Genomic DNA, 20,596 nt, shown 5'->3' with positions numbered 1-20,596 from the left:
GAGAACAGCCCCAGGGGAAGGAGGAAGCCAGAACCACTGGCTTTCAGTCCCTTTGTTAACTTCAGACTGAGCAAACCAGGGATACCAACCCCTTGCTCGCCCTGCTCCAGCTGAGGAATGGCCCACGAAGATGTCTAACACGTCAGGGAGCTCACATGAAAATCATGTTCTGTCTTCTTCTTTCCTTTGTTTTTGTTTTGTGGTGGTTGTTTGTTGTTTTTTTTTTTATAAATCTCCAGACTACAAGATTTGCGCCTCTACCATCTGCTGGAGACAAAGAAATACTGAGGGACTGCAGGTGGCACTCTAGCTTATGTAGCAGTGTCAGAAAAGTTTTTGCTCTCTGCCTCCATCTGCTAGTAGGGATGCAAAACCCACTCGTCTGGACTGATCTGGGGTACGAACAAGAACTTATGTTCTAATATCCCAAATCCTGAAACAGACATGTGCTTTCAAATGTTTTAAGTTACCTTTGCAGTGAAATAATTTCTTCTGAAATTCTTGGATAAAGAGAGTTGATCTCTATTACCCTCAGGCAGAACTGGACAGTGGTGGATTGCAGAAAATGAAAGTCGTTTCTTGATCTGTGCAAGCGAATAACATGGTTACAAAAGTAACTTTCTTCCTCTGGGAGTGTCAACCTTTTACCGAACGTGACTTGAGACAGACAGGCAAGGGAGAAGGGGGTACATCTTGGGAAGATGGGATGGTAAGGCAATGAGACACTGGCAGATCAGTGCAGAGAGAGGATGCTGCAAGGGAAATGAGCAGCCATCAGCAGCTGCTAGAGGAAAGACAAAGCCAGACGAACAAGAGAGAATGGGCAGGGTGATAACATAGAAATAACATTCAAAAAGCAGCAAGGACCAGGGCTACAGAAGATGTGAAAGAAAGAGTGACAGATAGTAGAAGTCGTTAGAGAATGGACGTGAATGGCAGCAATCTGGGTGCACAGACCATAAGAATTTGGGGATTCGATAGAAAAGAGGGCCGCCCTACCCAAGGCAGGAAAGAAACAAATCATTTGTCTTTATTTACTTATTTCAATTGCTCAAAGCGATGTACAACATCCTAAAACACAATTTAAAATGAATAATGATGCCAGCAAAGGATCTCAAAGTAGCTGATATGGACAATGCCGCATGAAACAGCACAAGGGATACTGGCTTCCATTTTCTCACTAACCACCGTTAATGCATTTCCCTTGTATTTGTTATCACTTTGGGCCTCGCTTCTGGTTCTCGTCACTGTCCTGTAGCAAGCAGTGACAGTGGCAAACCCAGAAGTCACTCACAGTGATCAAAAGAAAAAGTAAAATCCACTGTTTACAGGCTGATTGCAGGGCTGGCCGGAAGGAGGCCCAAGGAGCTCTAAGGGTAACTCCTTCTCCCTCATTCTTCAGTCAGTACTGGGAAGGGGACACCACCGCTAACGTGGCCCTCTAAAAAAAAAAAAGTCTGTCCACCCCTGCTCTAGAAGAAAGAATTGTTATTCAGATGATCCTGCTTTGTATAAATCCAATTGGGTTGTTTTTTTTTAACCAAGCAGCTTCCTCCTACTCCTGTGCGTTTCCAGCTCAGCTGGAACCGGGGCAGAGAACCATTTGCAAGCACCTGGGGAATTTCTCCCGATTTCCTATCCCCCCACAACTTACTTTAATCCACTCACTGTAGCGCCAGTCTCAGGCCGGGCGCCACGCGTCAGTATGTATGCATCCTAAAGCTGACCACTAGGTGTCTCTATTGCACGATGACTGGGATGCGCTGTGGACACCCCCAGGCCTGGCCAATCGAGGGAGCAGAAGTCTGGGCTCAGGTCCCTCCACCTGGCATTACTCGGCGCCACCTATGGAGCCACTGAGCCAGCGCAGTACAGATTTTAAAGGTCAATTTTCACAAGGCATTTGCCCAGGTAAAATGGCCCAGCTGAAAAGGATCCAGCTTCCATTGCAGGAGTATTTTTAGGCAGCAATCTGTGGGAGTAAAACAACAGCTTTCCAAGTGTATGCATTCTGCTTTGTGCCTCCCCCCATCCTCACCGCCACACAGAAACAGAAAGTGCAAAGTGCGGACTTTAATGCACAGACCTTGCACTTACTCATTTCCAAAAAGAAACAACCTGGGTAGTTTCTCTTTGAAAAAATGTGCCTACAAACTGTGCATTAAAAGAGCCTGCATGGTTTGTATCTGAAAATTCCCTCCGCCACTTCATGAGCTGATGAGGCTCCAGCAAACGGGCTCCTTCACTCAGCCTTTCTTACCTCCTTCTCCTCCTGGGACTTTGTCTTCTGGATGAAATCCCCAGTGAAATCGCGACTGAAATCACCGTTGAAATCAGAATTGAAATGTAACTTGTTTCTTTCCTTTCTTGATTTCAAGCATTTTCTCTTCTGTTTACGCTATTAAGGAAGTAAAGGAGAGCCATCATGAAACTTGCATGCGCTTTTCTTATTCTCCTTGCACTAAAATGGGCGCATCATCTCTCCAAGGAACCCAAACATGAAGGCATAAGCTTGCAACGCTGGAGAATGTAGAACTCCCTAGTGTTCGATAATGTGATTAGCGAACAGAAGTGAAAAGAGTACCAACATACCTCAGACTGATTTAAGGGCCAATATTCAATAAGCCAGGTAGCTGCAAGGTACACAGGTTAAAACAGTATATCTGAGGGCCAACTATGCATTCAAAAATACGTAGGCATAGTTGAAAAATACAATGTATGTCTATTCACTGCTAAACAATGGGGCTATATTTCAGCCACCGCCTGGAGCAATTTTCTAACTCTCAGGCCGATTCAGTAAAGTCCGCGGGAGAGCGGACGAACACCCGCTCTCCCGGTGCACGCAATTCAGTATTTAAATTAGGTGGTGCGGTAGAAACAGGCAAAAGGAGGTGCTAAGGACACTAGCGCATCCATAGCGTCTTTTAGCCCGGAGCGGCGGCTGTCAGCAGGTTTGACAGCCGACGCTCAATTTTGCTGGCGTCGGGCTCGGAAACCGGACGCCGGCAAAACTGAGCGTCCAGTTTTCGACCTGACAGCCGCCGGCCCATTTAAATTTATTTTTTTTTTTTTTACCCTTCGGGACCTCAGACTTAATATCGCCATGATATTAAGTCGGAGGGTGCACAGAAAAGCAGTTTTTACTGCTTTTCTGTGCACTTTCCCGGTGCCCGAAGAAACTAGCGCCTACCTTTGGGTAGGCGCTAATTTCTGAAAGTAAAATGTGCGTCTTGGCTGCACATTTTACTTTCTGTATCGCACGGGAATACCTAATAGGGCCATCAACATGCATGTTGAGGGCGCTATTAGGTCAATCAGTGTCAATCAATTGTCAATCAGTTATACTGTTCCATATGTTCCTCGGTTCCATGTAAAGCTCCGCTCTCTGTTGAGCAGTTCTTCGTTTTTATGTAAACCGGATTGATTTGTAGTCCATACAAGAACTTCGGTATATAAAAATTAAAAATAAATAAATAAATAAATATTAGGTGCCGCGGGTTGGACGCGTGTTTTCCACCCCTTACTGAATAAGGGGTAAGGGAAAACGCGTATCCAAGGGCAGCTTTTGTATCGGCCTGCCAGGGAGCTAGGCACCTAAGTTGTAAGTCCACAAAGGTGTCTAGTTCTCTTTGATAACTTACCCCTCAGTGTTTTGTTTTTTTTAAGAGACAGGCCTGCAAGAAATACTCCCCCCCCAAAAAAGAAAGGTAATCCTTTCCTGATGGGGTGGCACTTTGTTAAGAAGAAAAAAAAAACCCCCAGTCAGAATGTTATTGTTTAATTGACTTCGTCATTTGCTAAGTGCAGACCCATTAGCCTTACCTTCTTCGTAATCTGGACTAAATGTGCCGGCAGCCCATCAGACTCGGAGCTGTTAGACCCACTCGTACTGTTGCAAGGAAAAACAGAGGAGGTTTGTTTTATTTATATGAATCAACTGCTATTACCGCTACCAGGCTGAGCAGATAGTTCTGGCAGGATCTGATGCAAACAATTATGCCCCAGAATCTGTGGACACAGTGTTTCACAAGGTGTCATAGAGCAATCTCATTTTGTACTTTTGTGTCTATGACATCGGTGCCATATATCGTGAAAGTTGTTAACTGAATTTTAGAACTTTGTTACATCAAAGAAAAATCATTCCAATCGCCCTTACCATAAGATGATATCGCAAAGCAACATTAATATATTATTTTAAAATTGCTCTTATTAAAACGTATAAAGCATCAATGCACAGAGAGCAAAATGACAAGGAAGTTACATCAAGAAACAGAAGGTCAAAGCTGTGGAGCCTTATCCCAACTGATTTATATTTTGAAATCACCCCTGGTGCCAGAGAATCAGCAAGCTGGAGGGACTCGCTGGCAACGTTTTCAGGCACAACACTGTCATTTTGGAATCTTATCTTTTTACCTGGATTCAATGTCCGACACGGAGATGTCACTTAAATTTGCTTCAGGATCTATCTCTCTTCCAGACTTCTGGAGTTTTTCATAGATTTCTTGTCGAAGATGATTCTGAAGCTCTGAGAAGCAAAGTGATACCTGTGGAGAAGACATGCTTTAATTGTATTTTTGCCGTCTATTAGCCATGCTATCTGGGTGACCTCATCAGACAGCACTCCGACGGACTCTCTTTCTCTCCAAGCATTTAGAGCTTTCACTCTTGCTGCACCTTCGTGGCATTTCTCACACAAAGCACGTCATCAATCTCTTCACTCTTAATTTTTCCGCACTTTCGCACAGATGGTTTTTCTCTCTCCTCGTCTCCTCAGAGCTTATAACTATATATTTCAGAGAATTGTTTCACGCAGCGAATCTAAATATAACTTTTCAGTGCTGATACTCGATGCCAAAGAAATCGGGTTTTAAATATTGTCAGCGCAGATATATAATATCCATCAATGACAGTCACAATTACTGCTATATCTGTCTGGGCCCGAAGCATGATATTGCGTCCTGCTGTGACTGTGGACGCATATCCCCACGGGTACAAAGGCAGAGGGCACATAAAATTGCCAATTTGAGGGTAAAAGAGGGCTTCAGATGAAAAGGTCACATTCGCACCTCAGAAACCCATGCCAAGGGGTACAGAGCATTCGCGCTTGAGTATAGAGGCATCATTGAACATCGCTCATTAACATGTCGATCACGGAGTTGTGCTTTCAGGGAAACAAATGGAGCGCCATTGTGATGCATCTACACAAACATCCCCAAAAGAGTCAAGTTGCTCCCGCTCCGGCCTACGATGCTTCGAATCACATAGCCAAGAGGGCCACCTCGCACGACTCATCAATGCTAGTGGCGAAGAGGTCAATGATGCATGATGCATCAGCGACCTTGCATTCTAGCATCGCTTCAACACCATCTAAAACTCCATCAAAGCTATGAAGCAAAACAAGAAGCTTTGAGCAAGAGCATCAACAACACAACACAGGTATGACACAACAAACAATGCATGCTTCGTCTTCACTAAGCGGTAGACGCAAGTCACCTTTCTCAGCTTATGAACAACTCCAAGGATCTCACAAGAAGAAAAGGTTGGATACTTCAAAGTCACCAGACCATACATGTAATTTTGATCCATTATTGGACATCTTTTCTTAACCACCTTGGTCTTCTCCTTCTAAACCTCTTTCGATAAATTCCAGGTCCTCCACCTATCGAGAAGACCGCATTGTTTTTTCGGACTTCTCTGCCCATTCCCACGGTAGAGATTCTGATCTCCAGGAGGCACTTTCCGTGAGAGCTAAGCAAGCTAGCCCAAATAAAGGTTCATGGAACCCAAGTCAACCACTCTCAGATATACTATCGGTGGCTATACATCCTCAAAGCAAGGGTCACTCTTCCACATCTTCGACTGGAAAACTTCCGGCCCCAAAACAGCTCCACTGAGCCAATCTCGACAAGCCATGGAGCAGATTTTTTCAATCATCCACAATCTATTCTCCTTTATCCATAGTCCAGAGTTGGTTGAGGAGAAAGATCAGGAGCCTTTTCATCCAGCCCCTTCACTGGGGGAACCCGACATGGCGTCTCGACAATCTGAACATCAGGGTTCTTCCAGTTCAACAGATATTCCATCAGACCCTCCAGAAGAACCCACAGATCACTCGTCTCCACCAGAGGATCTGACTTATTCACACTTAATCAAGAAGCTAGGTAACCTGCTAAAGGTCAAGGTTCAAAAACTACCAAACACTGGGGCAGAAGTTTTTGGTATCCTGAAAATCCTAGCATTTTTGGCTGAACCATCTGCACTTCCTTCTCATAAGATTCTAGATGCAGTGCTTTCAAAGATGTGGAAGTCCCCATATACAAATCTTCCCGTTTCCAGAAAATTAGATCTAAAGTTTAGGTTGCAGAAATCTTCGATGTACGGAGTAGTCAATCTACCACACGCATCAGTCATCGTCAAGTCAGCAATGAAGCGTGCAAAAAAAATCTAAATTACACACTTCTGTTCTTCCAGGGAAGGAACAAAAACTCCTCGATAATTTCGCTAAAAAAGTATTTCAAAGTGCCATGTTAACATCCCAAATTCAACAGCACTAATTTTATATGATACAAGTGTTTACAGCAACTGAAACCTTTCTTATGATCAGAGACAGGACAACAGTTAATTGCCCAACCATTCTATGATCTAGAAAAGGGATTATGGCATCTGCTCAGAGCAGTAAATTAATCCTTTGAGACATCTTTCTGTACCTCCACTACCTCCATTGCTGCCCGATGCATATAATGGCTCTGCTCCAATTCCATCAGGGAGAATGTTCATGACAAACTGGCAGACTTCCTTGTTCCGGTGACAATCTATTTGGTGATAAGTTGAAGGACACAGTGTCCCAAATAAAGGAATAGAATGTAGCAGTACAGTCCTTATCGACATCATTGGATGTCCAAGCTATGGCAAAATTATTTTACTCCCAATATTGTAAACCAAAAGCAATCATACAGTTTTAACCCTACTGATAACAAACATACCAGCAATTTCAACAACCTCGACCACAGTCCCAGTCTTCTCAATCTAGGGGATATCAAAGAGACCACAGACAACAGAAACCATCACAGCCGTCGGTCTCTAAAACCTCTCTATCTTTTTGAGTCTAGCCCAGCCACAGCCTCATATCAAAGTGGGAGGCAGGTTTCTCCATTTTTCCTTGGAATGGGGGACTCATAACATCAGACAAATGGGTTCTAAAGATCATATAAGAGGGGGTACCATCTAAATTTCAGGATCAAGCTGGCACTTTCTCACCTTTCCCTTGAAGGATGCATCTCAACTAGTTTTATTGGATCAGGAAGTTCAAGCTTTGCTCCACCAAAAAGCCATTTAACTGGTCCCAATAATTCCTCATTCTGAAACGTCTGAGTAGTCTCAAGCCCATCCTAGACTTGAGATTCCTCAACAAATACCTTCAAAAGGAGAAGTTGAAGATGACTTCCCTCAAATCGATCCTACTGTTCATTCAACAAAATGACTGGATGTGTACTTTGGACCTAAACATACCTACACTCACATTCCGATACATCCTTCATACTGGCAATTCCTATGCTTCCAGGTAAATTTGAAATACAAGATTCTCCCCTTTGGTCTCTCCTCAGCTCCTAGAGTCTTCACCAAATGTCTGGCTCTGGCAGTGGCTCATGTAAGACACCAGGGCATTCAGGTTTTTCCTTACTTGGATGACTGGCTGATAGTTTTCCCCAACCAAGTAACACTTCAAGCCCACCTTCACACAACAATCAATTGTTTGGATCTCTCGGTTTCCTCATCAACTACAAGAAGTCAGTACTCAAACTGATCCAGATACTTTAATTCAGAGGAGCCAGAATAGACTCCATACAATCTCAAGCAATCCTACCAGAGGACAGAATCTCACAAACACATCACATTGGGTCAGAATTGCTACGCAAATCGGTAGTGACAGTACACTAGATGCTAGTGATGCTGGGAAACATGGCTACTATCATTCATGTAGTTTCCGACACTTGTCCACATAAGTGCCACCTCCGGTGGGGCTTGAAACTCAATGGACCCAATACTGCCAACCATTAAACACAAGAGTAACCTTATCGAACTCCATGCGCAGAGACATACAATGGTGGCTGATGCTGGGAGTATTAATGGTTGGAGCCCCCCTCCAGCAACTCCCCCACAGCTTAATCCTCACTGTGGACGCATCCACACAGAGCTGGGGAGCCCATCCCCTTCACTCCTTTGGTCAGTGAAGGAGAAATCCTACCAAATCAACTTGTTCAAACTCAGGGCCATAAGATACGCTCTTTGGGCGTTCAGTCACTTTCTGCAGGGCCAAAGCTTAATGATCCAGATGGACAATCAGGTAGCCATGTTCTATGTGAACAAACAAAGAGGCTCAGGTTCCTGGCTCCTTTGCAGAGAAGCAATAGGGATATAGGAATAAGCTATCAAAAACTTGATATCTCTGCGGGCAACTTACCTGCCCAGAATGGCAAACACATTGGCAGACTGCCTCAGCAGGATCTTCTACCCTCACAAGTGGTCCTTTGACCAGTCAGTGGCCAACAAGATTTTTCATTGATGGGGTCACCCTTGCAAAGACCTCTTCGTAACCGAACACAACTGCAAAGTAGCTTGATTTTGATCCATCTGGTTCAGCCATCTCAGAGGGACACAAGATGCCTTCCTCCTATCATGGTCAACAGGTCTGCTGTATGCCTTTCCTCCAATACCACTAATCTCGAGGACAGTCCAGAAGGCGATTCAGGACAAGGCCCGAATCATACTGGTAGCTCCTGCATGGCTGAGACAACCGTGGTATGCATATCTAGTACAGTACTTCAAGATCCAGCTAATGTATCTAGGTCAGGATCCAAATCTCTTAACCCAGAAAGAAGGTTCCCTCCTTTACCCTCTCCACACCTCCCTCTGCCTAACTGCCTGGATGTTGAACGTGAAGTACTGCAGGACTTAGCTCTTCCAAATTCCATTCATGAAATTATCATAGCATTAAGGAAATCATCAACTTCACAGAACTATTCATTCAAATGGAAACGTTACTGCAGTTGGTGAAACCATCTGGACATCAACCCTTTCGTTTCCTCACCAAAACAGATTCTCAATTATTTACTCCAACTCTCTGAATCTGGCTTGGCAACATCATCCATAAGAGTACATTTAAGCGCCATAGCTGCTTATCGTGCCAAAGAAAAAAGTTCTTCAATTGCTTCCCATCCTTTAATATCTCTTTAATAACATATTACCCATGAACCCAATGTTTCTGTAAAGCCTGTTGCGGTTAAATGTTTTTTACTGTTTAAACTGTTATATGTAAAGCCTGTTGCTAATTTATTGTTTCACTGTAAACCGAGGTGATGTATATCTATACGTACCGCGGTATAAAAGAATCTATAAATAAATAAATAAATAAATAAATAAATCTCAATTCATAAGAAGCTTTTTAAATCTTCAACCTCCTTTTACAAGACCTCCTGTACCCTGGGATCTCATGAGGGACTTTGTCAAACGCCTTCTGAAAATCCAAATACACTACATCTACCGGTTCACCTTTATCCACATGTTTATTAACCCCTTCAAAAAAATGAAGCAGATTTGTTAGGTAAGACTTCCCTTGGGTAAATCCATGTTGACTGTGTTCCATTAAACCACTTCTTTCTATATGCTCTACGATTTTGATCTTGAGAATAGATTCCACTATTTTTCCCGGCACTGAAGTCAGGCTCACTGGTCTATAGTTACCCGGATCACCCCTGGAGCCTTTTTTAAATATTAGGATTACATTGGTCACCCTCCAGTCTTCAGGTGCAATGGATGATTTTAATGATAGGTTACAAATTTTAACTAATAGATCAGAAATTTCATTTTTGAGTTCCTTCAGTACCCTAGGATGCATGCCATCCAGTCCAGGTGATTTGTGTATGGTAGGAACTGCCACTCCGTGCAGATTACCCCCATGCAGAAATGTTACACCATCCCTTTAGGGATCCGCAGTGTTTGTCCTATGCACTTTTGAATTCATTAACTGTTCCCATCTTCACCACCTCTTCTGGGACAGCATGCCAAGCATCCACCACCCTCTCCATGAAGAAATATTTCCTGATATTGATTCTCAGCCATCCCCCCTGGTTTCATTTCATGACCCCCTAGTTCTACTGTTTCCTTTCCACGGGAAAAGGTTTGATGTTTATGCATCGTTGATACCTGTCAGGTATCTGAAGGTCTGTATCATATCTCCCCTGCACCTTCTCTCTTCCAGGGTATACATATTTAAGTCCTTCAGCTTCTCCTCATATGTCTTCTGAAACAGACCCCACACCATTTTGGTTGCCTTCCTCTGGGCCATTTTGATCCTGTCTCTAATCTTTTTGAGATACGGGCTCACCAAGGACATTATCACTTCCTTTTCCTACTGACTAAACCTCTCTCTATGCAACCCAACATCTTTCTGGCTTTAGCTACCGCCTTGTCACATTGCTTCACTACCTTCAGATTGCCAGACCAATCCCCCAAGGTCCCTTTCCTTCGCCGCCCCCCCCTCCCCCATCACATACAGCTCTTTTGGATTACCGCACCCCAGATGCAGGACTCTGCACTTCTTGGCATTGAATCCCAGCTGCCAAATCTTTGACAACTCTTCAAGTTTACTTAAGTCTCTTTTCATTCTCTCTACTCCTTCAGGCATGTCTACTCTGTTGCAGATCTTAGTATCATCCGCAAAAAGGCAAACCTTTCCTTCTAACCCCTCTGCAATATCACTCATGAAGATACTGATCCCAAAACTGATCCTTAGGCACTCCACTTAGCCCCATTCTCTCATCAGAGCGGGTCCCATTTACCATTACGCATTGTTTCCTGTCAGTCAAGCAGTTAGTAAGCCTCTCCACCACCTTGGCGCTCACACCCAAGCTTCTCATTTTATTCATGAGCCTCCTATGTGGGACCGGATCAAAAGCTTTACTGAAATCCAAGTAAATCACATCAAGCATTCTTCCATGATCCAGTTCTCTCATCACCCAATCAAATAAGCCAATCAGATTTATCAGGCTGCTCTGCCAATTAAGTATGAAAGGAAGTAGAGGTTCCAGGCCGCTCCCTAAGAAATTAAGCCCCGAATCTTCACCTTAAGGGAAGGTATTCATGTTTTGTTTTGTTTTTTTATTTTGTTTAAGTTTTTAAGAGTTTAATTCATTTACAACAAAAATGAAAAAAAATTCAGGAATAATAGTATAACAGGAAAAGCAACTAGGAAATACACAAATAAAGCAACATATTCTATAACCCCACTCTAGCCCACATTATGAGGGAAATGCTGAAAGCGAGTGGCATCGCGTTATCACCTGAGGACGTCCTCCTCCTCTTTAAAATCAGTGCAGCCACTGCGCAACACTGCCGAAGCCACACGCCGAAGGGGCGTGCACCTTCTGCCAAATTTGAAACTGATTGTTTGGCTCTTTATGGGTAAAAAAAGGAAGGGAAAAGTTTTCTCTACGACATCTTGGTCCCTACTAAAGGCCCGATGGACCAACATGTTATCCTGCACATTTTAGAGACCAGTTGTCATTAGGAGCCTCACTGAGTCCAAGTACTAATTACCCCCACCCAAGCCTATTTTGGATACTGATATTATAGCGCTATCTACTATAGTTCTTAGGGATTTAAGTTCCCCAGGTAGTGGAAGTAGTATTGAAACACAGCTAACATCTAATCTGGCAATTATTTCATCTGAATATTGTAATAAGGAGGAGCCGCTGGTACCCTATGTAACATCGAGGGAATGGGCCTCTCTTTCTCCTTTGGGAATCAGCTCAAACATAATGAAAGCAAGTCCTAAAAAAGGTAGTAATAGTCTAAACCAGTTTATCCCATGGTTAACCTTCTATCACGCTCTAGCCAGCCAGTTAAGACCTCAACATTTTACCCACTACTTTCCATAAAGCCTTATCAAGATCTCATACACAGCACACACTACCTCCTTTTCTCTACTGTTAATCACCTTTTCTCATACACACAAGGACTCTTGGTGCCTTTGCCAGTGCCCAGCTGATTCTGTAACACCATTTTGATTCCCAGACCATTTCAGACTCACATTTCCCTACTGCTTTCCTGCCTAGCTTATGAATTGTAAAGGATAATTCACCATAATTATAGAAAATTATAAATATGTAAATACATAGTGACCTTGGAGTTGTCCGGATCACAGTAATCCAGTAACGTATCACAAAGGTGATGGCCCATGGATCGAAAGTCCGCTGTGGTAAAATGGGTGCCCTTTTTATTACCTACAAAAAAACGTAATAACAATGCTTAGCATCTTTAGAAAGCTACATGGTGCATGCAGTGCTGTCCAATGATGATAAGGATTCAAGCACCACAAAAGTCCCTTCCCCAGAGAGCTTATTATTATTTTACAGCTTAAAACTTTCCAAACATGTGGAGGCATGGCGGCAGCAAACATCATACAGGGCTTTCATTTGCTATCCCTGTACCTCTCTCCTAATGCAAGTCACTAATCCTCTTCAGGTTCAAACTTAGTGAGTCATTTACTAAGTCTTTTCCCCCATAGACACAGGATGGGAGAAAAGCCTTAGTAAAAGACCCCCCTCAGAGCCTGATTTACTAAGGCTTCTTCCCATTCACTGTCTTAGGGGGGGGGCAGGGAAACTGACAAGCTTTTCAGATCAGAGACATTGCCACCATGTCATTATACTCTATACTATGTATGCTACTAGCATTATATACAATATTATTGTTCTCTCTAAAGCTGATAAGTAGAGCCTTGAGGTAAGAACTGTTACCCAGAGTGGATCCGCCAAATGTAGACTCCATGGTGTAACTATTCACAATTCCCATCTTCCACATCACAACCCTTCCTGTTCCTTCTTTACATTTCTGAACTTTAAACTTGCAGTTGTTGAACGAGAACTAAAAAGAAACCCAGAAACGTTAAACTGGAAGCAGGCACTGAAGTGACAGAGACAGCAAAAGATCTACTGATGCAAGTCCTAAGCGAGAGGTGAGCCACTCCTGGACCAAGTTCTCACATCTCGGGTAAACTCCAAGGATGCGTTTTAGCAGGACTGGGCCACCTACTCCTTAAGACGTCGAATCAAGTGATCACCCTATCTGCTACCTAAAGCCTTCTCCTCTTAGAACCAGGAGCAGGACTCATGCACCATCATAGCTTTTGAAATAGCTCTTTGAACATGTTCTTTCAGTTGCGATTCCTATGAAGGCATGCACAAACAGGAATGTGCATAAAACAGAAAGCTAGCTAGCTGAAAATGTGTCCCCGTCCCCCCCATATGTCACATAAATAGTTGTGATCTAACGTGGTTTAAGTGAAAAATAAAAGTTGCTCCATATGAAAAAAATATATATAGAAAATTAAGTCAATGCTTATCCCCTTCAAGTTAATACAGCAAAAATGTAACATTGCGGAAGATAAACCACCCAGCAAGGAAGCCCTCACATCTCCAAATACAAACTCACTTATCAGCAAAAATTCATCAAGCTCACTATGAAGGACTGAAGAAAGGGGTAGGGATGGATGAGAATGATAGGGCTTCCTGCCGAGGGCTCTGCAAATTTCTCCTTACAAATTTAGGCCATTTTGTGACACCGGATTTTCCACGCCAGGATGTCCTCCTTTCCCTCTCTTTGTCTGTGACGTTACGGATGGTAAGCTCAAGTGATTTCTTCACTATATCTTCCAGCATGTTTTTACCTTTCGGAGGCTCCTGCTTGGCATTGCCATAGGTGGTGTTCCCAAATAAATGCACTACATTGGAGATGATTTAGTCTCATTCAGATTCTGGCTTTCCCCCCCCCCCCCTTCCTTTTTAGTGCCTTTGAAGGAATTCTTTTGAAAGAGCTAAAAGCCTCGATGTAATAAGGCGCGCTGGGCTGTGCACTCAGTTTGACCTGTGAATGTGCGCGCATTTTTTGGCGCGCAGATTTTATTCTCCTTGCGGCCAAGCCAGTACGAAGTGGCCTGATATAATAAAATGCGAGTACAAGATGCGAACTAAATGTACCTGTACAGTAAAAACTGGATTACCTCCTAATGAGGTAAGCTAATGAGATGCTAAAGCAACTGGAGTTTAAAAAGGCACACTAACCCCCAAAATATGCACTTCAAAAACATTATGTGTGCACAAATAGCATCTTCTGAACATGAAACAAGATTTCTGTGCACAAAATACAATTTGTGCAGATAAAAAAAAGAAAATTGTGCTCAAAGCATATTCTCTGCATGCAAAACATGCTTTATGGGAAGAAAACCTGATCTATGTGTGCACAAATTGTGTTTTATACTCAAAAATTCTGCGAACAGGACCCCCGCACCACAAACTCTGGGTTCAGCCCTACAGATTAGCATTATCCTGAGAAACTCGGGGTTTCTTCACACTGGAAATGTAACTCCTGGTCGGAGCTGGACTCAAGTTACTCAGGCTGTTAGTCTATGGGGATTAAAGCCGAAACTCTGCGAGAGCGTGACCCTCTCCTGTGCCTTATTTATTTATTCCGAGACAGCACGCCTCTCTCCTAGAGCTTCCGCTGACGTGCTCTCCCTCCACACTACCTTGTCAGATGCATTTTTGCTCATCATTAAGGGGAACACTCTCTCCTTCAGGTTCTGTCTTGAGTGATTTGGACTGCTACAGCCGTACATGAAGACATTGTTCTTACGACTGTGTCCATGCAAGTCACAATAGAGAAGGATTTCATGCTCGGCATGCAGCCTGAAAGGAAAAGGACAGACATGAGGAAGCCAGGCAACCATTTCAAATGGGGAGATTGAATGTCTGTGTATAAAATACAGAGCACTTGCGAGTAATGCTAGAATCTCTATTTTATAAAATCTATAGGGTGGCTATTTAAAAGCCGCAGTGCGGTTAAGGATTAACGGTGTAACTTACCCAGCTTATTTTTAGCCAGATAATTAGCAGCATTTCTCCAGGTAAAAGCGACACTTATGTAACACGCAGCTAAATCTACCCACATAAATTGTCTCTGGATACCCGTATTGGTCGTAGCAGCTCTAACTGCCATTAAAGGTAGCAAAATGTGCTTAAACCAGATGTTTTTCATGGTCTGCTTAGTCTTTTCACCTCTGGTTATGCTTTCATAGACTGAGGCCAAAGTACTAAGCTGCACTGAAATTCACATCAAAGTTGGGATTTTTGCTAAATTATAAAACCAGACCAACTTTCCCCATCTCAACAGACTGCTACTCTCAATTATACCCCCACATATTTCCTCCTCTGCAGCCAAAAGACACAACAGCAGCCCAGAAAAAATAAAAGTCCCCATGAGTAGAACTCCATCCATCTTAGTCTTGCACAAAAAAAACGTAATATGAATTTCTTTAATAACCTCTAGGAGCTTGCAGGTTATAAAGCTTACATCATAAAACGGAGGGGAATGGAAAATGAACACATTCTGAAAATGACCAAAATTAATGGACCACTGCCTCTCAGAGTGAACACAATGTTCCTGTGGTAAGGATGGTAAATTGTCCAAATAATTTACAATGACTGCAGCCGAGAGGCTGATGAGACGTCTAGGAATGGTGTAAAAGAAAGTAGAGGTGGAAATACAGCAGCCACAAGAAGATGGGAACCTAGCGTGAGAGCCAGACATGGAAATGGGGAAGAAAAGCAGCTGCAAGCAAGTCAGCGCAGTCGCACGTCTACGGATTTCAGTCGTCAGCGCCATCCCCAAATCCTGCTGAAATAGCAATGTCCATAATGTCACCCCAACCCGTCGATGGAATTAACTTCCAGACACTTAGCTTTCTAACTCGTTAAAGAGGATTTGCTGAAATCTGGTGAAAAGAGTCTGGCAAGGCAGCACGTGCATATGTTGCAGAGCACAGCCCTCTGCTCCTTGATGTCCAAAGGACAATTGCAAGGGTCAGTTTTAAGGACTGGACGCACAAGTCTGGAAGTACTTTTCACCCAGGGACTCTGCATTAGTACTCAAAGGGAAATCCCACACCTACTTCCATTTTGAAACCCAGAATAAGCACCCGCTCACAACTGCGCCTGCTAATTTTGTGCCAGGGATTTTCGACAGAAAAACCGGAGGCGCACACGGTGGAAAATGCTAAAGGATGCGCGTAATTCGAATGGGCCTTCCCTAATGTACAGTTTTATCACTGGGCGGTAGGGCTGTCTTGGATGAAGGCTTGGATTGACAGGAAAGTCATTTCTCTTTGGAAATCAGCGGACAGGGCTTGTATGGGGAACTTAAAACATTGCATAGGCTACGAATAGCGAACCTACTTTGCTCTCTCATCTGCCGAGCTAGTCCAATTATTTCACACACATTAAATGTATGGTGGAAAATATGCACTCTAAGTTATCAAAACATGATAATTCTGATGGATTTTGGGTGAACAGTAAGTTCATGTTCAATTGAATTTAGATTTCTCAGTAACCACCCCTTGCTTTTATTTTTAGAAATAAAATTGCACATAGCAGGAATGGGTGTCCACTGGCCTGCCAAACTCTTTAATTGAGTTATCTAATGTATTAATATTAATACTGACCATACCTGCCATACATATAATCAAACCTGGCCCATCCCAGCCTTTCAAACCTGAAAAAAATAAAGCAATAGCTATGTCCTAAGTGGTGATGTGGGAGAGGCTTTAATATATTCAAATCCTAAACAATTACATGCTCGTTAATAACCAAAAGGAAGAAACAGAATGGCCTCAGTTGCTTTTAGCTGCCAGATCCACAATCACTAGCACTGAAAAATGATCATATTCTGTAAAAGGTGCGCAGAGGAAATATGATCGGTTCTGGCAGAAGAGTAGGATTGGCCCTGGATTGTCATTTTTTTATTAACTTTTTCATGCCCAGTTTTATTTTCTCTCTTTTTCACCCTCACAGGCTGTAAAATAATCATAAATCCGAGGTTCCATATATCTGTATGGCTCCATTTGTTATGTCATTCTGTGTTTGTATCCCTATTGCTTGTGTAAATTACTGTTGCTTGGATTATAAATATAAAATTATTTTTAAAAAACTCCAGGAACGTTCCCCCTCCCCCCGTCTGCGAGTAAAAAGGGCACCCATGGTGGACCTACACATGTACTTTTAACCAAACATACAGTGGACAATTTTCTAAAAGTCCACTTCTGCGGTGATAATTATGGGGGGTAACAATACAAAACAACCCCTGGCATAATGAAAAAGTAAAAAATACAAAAAGGACTCTCAGATCAATGGAAAAAAGATGGAGAAAAAACAAAACAGAAAACATCTAGCTTTTTACAAACAACTAATTCTCAATGTTAAGAAAGAATACTTCAGCAATAAAATAGAAAAGTTTGCTAACAATCCAAGAACCCTATTCTCAATAGTATCAAACCTAACTAACGACAAACTAGAATCTCCACAAAATTTGCCAGAATCAAAATGTAATGAAATCGCCAAATTTTAACACGAAAAAATTACTAACCTAAGAAACAAACTTCCAATCACTGCCAACCAAGAAATTAAAATGCCAAAAAGAGATGTAAAACAATGGTCTTTGTTTACTGAGATTTCCGAGATGGAGGTGGTACACATGCTAAAAAACATTAACCCAGCCCCACACAAAATCGACCCAATACCAACATTTGAACTTAAAAAATCAGCTAATACAGTATCCCATACATTAGCTAAGATCATAAACCTATCCCTAGATGAAGGATCTATGCCAGATATTCTGAAAGGAGCAATTATAAAACCAATCTTAAAGAAAAAAACAGTGACCACCTTATCCTGAACAAGTACCGCCCAGTATCAAATCTTCCATTATTCTGTTCGATGTAAACCGATCTGATATGGTCATCTAACCATGTAGGTCGGTATAGAAAAGTGTTAAATAAATAAATAAAATAATAGCTAAACTAATTGAAAAAACAGTTCAGAAACAGCTCGCTGAACACCTAGAGGACAACAACATACTGTACCCATCTCAACACGGATTCTGCAAGCACTACAGCACTGAGACACTACTTCTCTCGCTAACAGATAACATTCTAAGAGGTTTTGACAGCGGTAAACACTACATTCTAATAATGCTAGACTTATCAGCAGCCTTCAACACAGTAAACCATAAAATACTACTAAATAGACTAGAAGAAATCGGATTACACAACAAAACATTAAACTGGTTCAGTTCATATCTAAAAAATAGGTTCTTCCAAGTCCAGGTCAACAACGTATTATCAGAAAAAGTCAATCTCAAAACAGAAGTACCACAGGGATCAGCCCTGCCTGCAACCCTCATGCCATCTGCTTGCAGGACTAGGAATCATACATTACATCTATGCAAACGACATTCAACTAATCCTTCCCATAGAAGACAAATTAGAGAAAACACTAAACCTTGCTAACATGTACCTAAACATTATAAGACAGCTACTAAACCAAATGGAACTTGTGATTAATATTGATAAAACAGAATTTCTACACTTAGAACGAAAAAATACTGAAATCAGCCAAACTCCAATAATCCTCAAGGACAACCAGAAAATTGAACTAGCTGAAAAAGTTTGTAACCTTGGAATAATAATGGACCCTGAAATCAACCTAAAACAACACATTTCACTGAAAGTAAAGGGGGGCTATGCAAAATTAATGATCCTCAGAAGGCTAAAACCACTACTAACACCAGATCATTTCAGAACAGTACTTTAGGCACTGGTCTTTTCCAGCACTGACTATTGCAATGCACTTTTACTAGGTCTCCCAAATACAACATTAAGACCACTTCAAATACTACAAAACACTGCAGCCAGAATACTAACTGGAAAAGGAAGGAGGGACCATAAAGCAGAAACCCTAGTGGAATTACATTGGCTACTCATATAACACAGAATAAAATACAAAGCCTTATGCACCATACATAAGCTAATACATGATGAAAAATCAGACTGGCTAAACACAGCATTACGAGTACACGTCCCACACAGAAACCTTCGATCAGCAAATAAAGCACTATTGACCATTCCTTCAGTAAAAACAGCAAGACTAACCCAAGTGAGAGAAAGGGCCTTATCATTAGCTGGCCCCACACTTTGGAACACAATGCCAACAGAGATCAGATTACAAAGAGATCTCAAAACATTCAAGAAAAGTTTAAAAACATGGCTTTTTAAACAAGCATTTTATAAAGAGACGGGAAATTAGAGAACATTCAGGAAGAGGCAGAAGAGCACCGATACACATCAATTAGTAACGTGCAGTAGAGGAATCCATGAACTCTACACATCACTATAAACATAATTGTAACACTATGAATAGTGAATTTTACCCGTAAACAGTACCTTCCTGGTACACCCGGTCATGACCTACTTCACTAAACAATTATTTGTCTTTAATGATTTATTGTAACTGAACCTTTGACGGCACCCGTTAGAATGTACAATAGTACAATTTCCCTACATTAATTTATGTGCCAGCATGTAAACCGTTGCGATGGTAGATAACTTAGCGACGGTATAGAAAAGATTTTAAATAAATAAATAAAGTCATTCACCAAATAAAACACAGTTTTACCCATATTTCATGGAGACCTTCTCAGGGTGGGGTTAGGTCAATGAGCAGAATGTGGCATTTTCAAAACTATGCTATTTTTTTAATTTTTTTCAGGGAAAAAGATTCTGCAGAAAAATCAGGTGCAAATATCTCTGCGCATTTTTTCCTTGAGCAATTTTCAAAGGGAAAGTAAGTGTGTGAGAACTAGAGCAAAGTCCAAAGGACCCATGAACTCTGCAATTTCACGCCTTGTTTTGAAAATTGAAGCCATAATGCCAGTACACTAATCATAATAAAGTGCCGCCATCAAGGCCGGATTTAAGATGTTGGCAACCTCAGATAGCACCAGAGAGCAGGATCAGATTCCCCCTATAGATTCTGTTGCGGGGTGGGGGGAGAAGGTAGGCAGAATCTTATAGCAATGCCCCTTTTGAGACAGCACTAGCGCCTTCGCTATCTGGCACCCTTGGCAAGTTGCCTATGCAACCATTTCAAAAGCTATCTTCACAAGAAACACACACTGTGATGAAGCAGGGACTTCACGCATGCTAAAGCAGCCTGGGCAGACAGGACAGTTAGAGACTCTAGAAGGCAGAGGGAGCTCTGCAGGGAGGTCCTGGTGGAGCACTGCTTTCAGGGGGAAAGACAAAAGTAAACCAGAGTTGGCTAGGGGGATCGGAAAGCTGGAAGGAAGAGGAAGCACAGGGCTGCTGGGAAATGTAGTTTGGAGAGCTTTGGCGGACAACCAATTATGGGGAGGTAGGAGCTACAGAGAGCTGTGTTAACAATTGAGAGGCACAGCTGAGGCTGATTAAAAAAGCTGCAGCATGGAGCAAGCATGCTTTTAAGGAAAAGGACACTGTGCCTTCCAGCAAAGCCAGGGAAGGAACCAGGAGAAAAGGACCCACCCCGATCCAAATGCAGAAATGCCCATTGCCTGTGGTTAGGGATTTAGAATCTGCAAAAAAAAGTATCCTTGAAAAGTAAGGTCTATATTGTCCTAGGAAATTGGGCTGGCCTACAGATGTTGACCAAAGTATCTTACTGGGAAAATC

At 42.3% G+C, this 20,596-nt stretch overlaps 1 protein-coding gene across 1 annotated transcript in view; it reads right to left on the bottom strand.

The window, feature by feature from the left end:
• The window catches only part of AGBL2 (ATP/GTP binding protein like 2), a 91,619-nt gene that overhangs the window by 38,600 nt on the left and 32,423 nt on the right, over nucleotides 1-20,596 (bottom strand). Inside the window, exons 9-15 of the mRNA XM_029582075.1 lie at nucleotides 14,585-14,744; nucleotides 12,798-12,924; nucleotides 12,181-12,281; nucleotides 4,414-4,544; nucleotides 3,823-3,889; nucleotides 2,261-2,398; nucleotides 471-584 (exon numbers count right to left, since the gene is read on the bottom strand). Coding sequence (XP_029437935.1) covers nucleotides 471-584; nucleotides 2,261-2,398; nucleotides 3,823-3,889; nucleotides 4,414-4,544; nucleotides 12,181-12,281; nucleotides 12,798-12,924; nucleotides 14,585-14,744 — 838 coding nt within the window. The remainder of the gene's footprint in view (nucleotides 1-470; nucleotides 585-2,260; nucleotides 2,399-3,822; nucleotides 3,890-4,413; nucleotides 4,545-12,180; nucleotides 12,282-12,797; nucleotides 12,925-14,584; nucleotides 14,745-20,596) is intronic.

This window comes from Rhinatrema bivittatum, chromosome 17 (genome assembly GCF_901001135.1).
Source record: "Rhinatrema bivittatum chromosome 17, aRhiBiv1.1, whole genome shotgun sequence".
Classification (NCBI taxonomy): Eukaryota; Metazoa; Chordata; class Amphibia; order Gymnophiona; family Rhinatrematidae; genus Rhinatrema; species Rhinatrema bivittatum.
The sequence above is the reverse complement of the archived record's forward strand: the minus strand, read 5'-3'. Positions and strand labels throughout refer to the sequence as shown.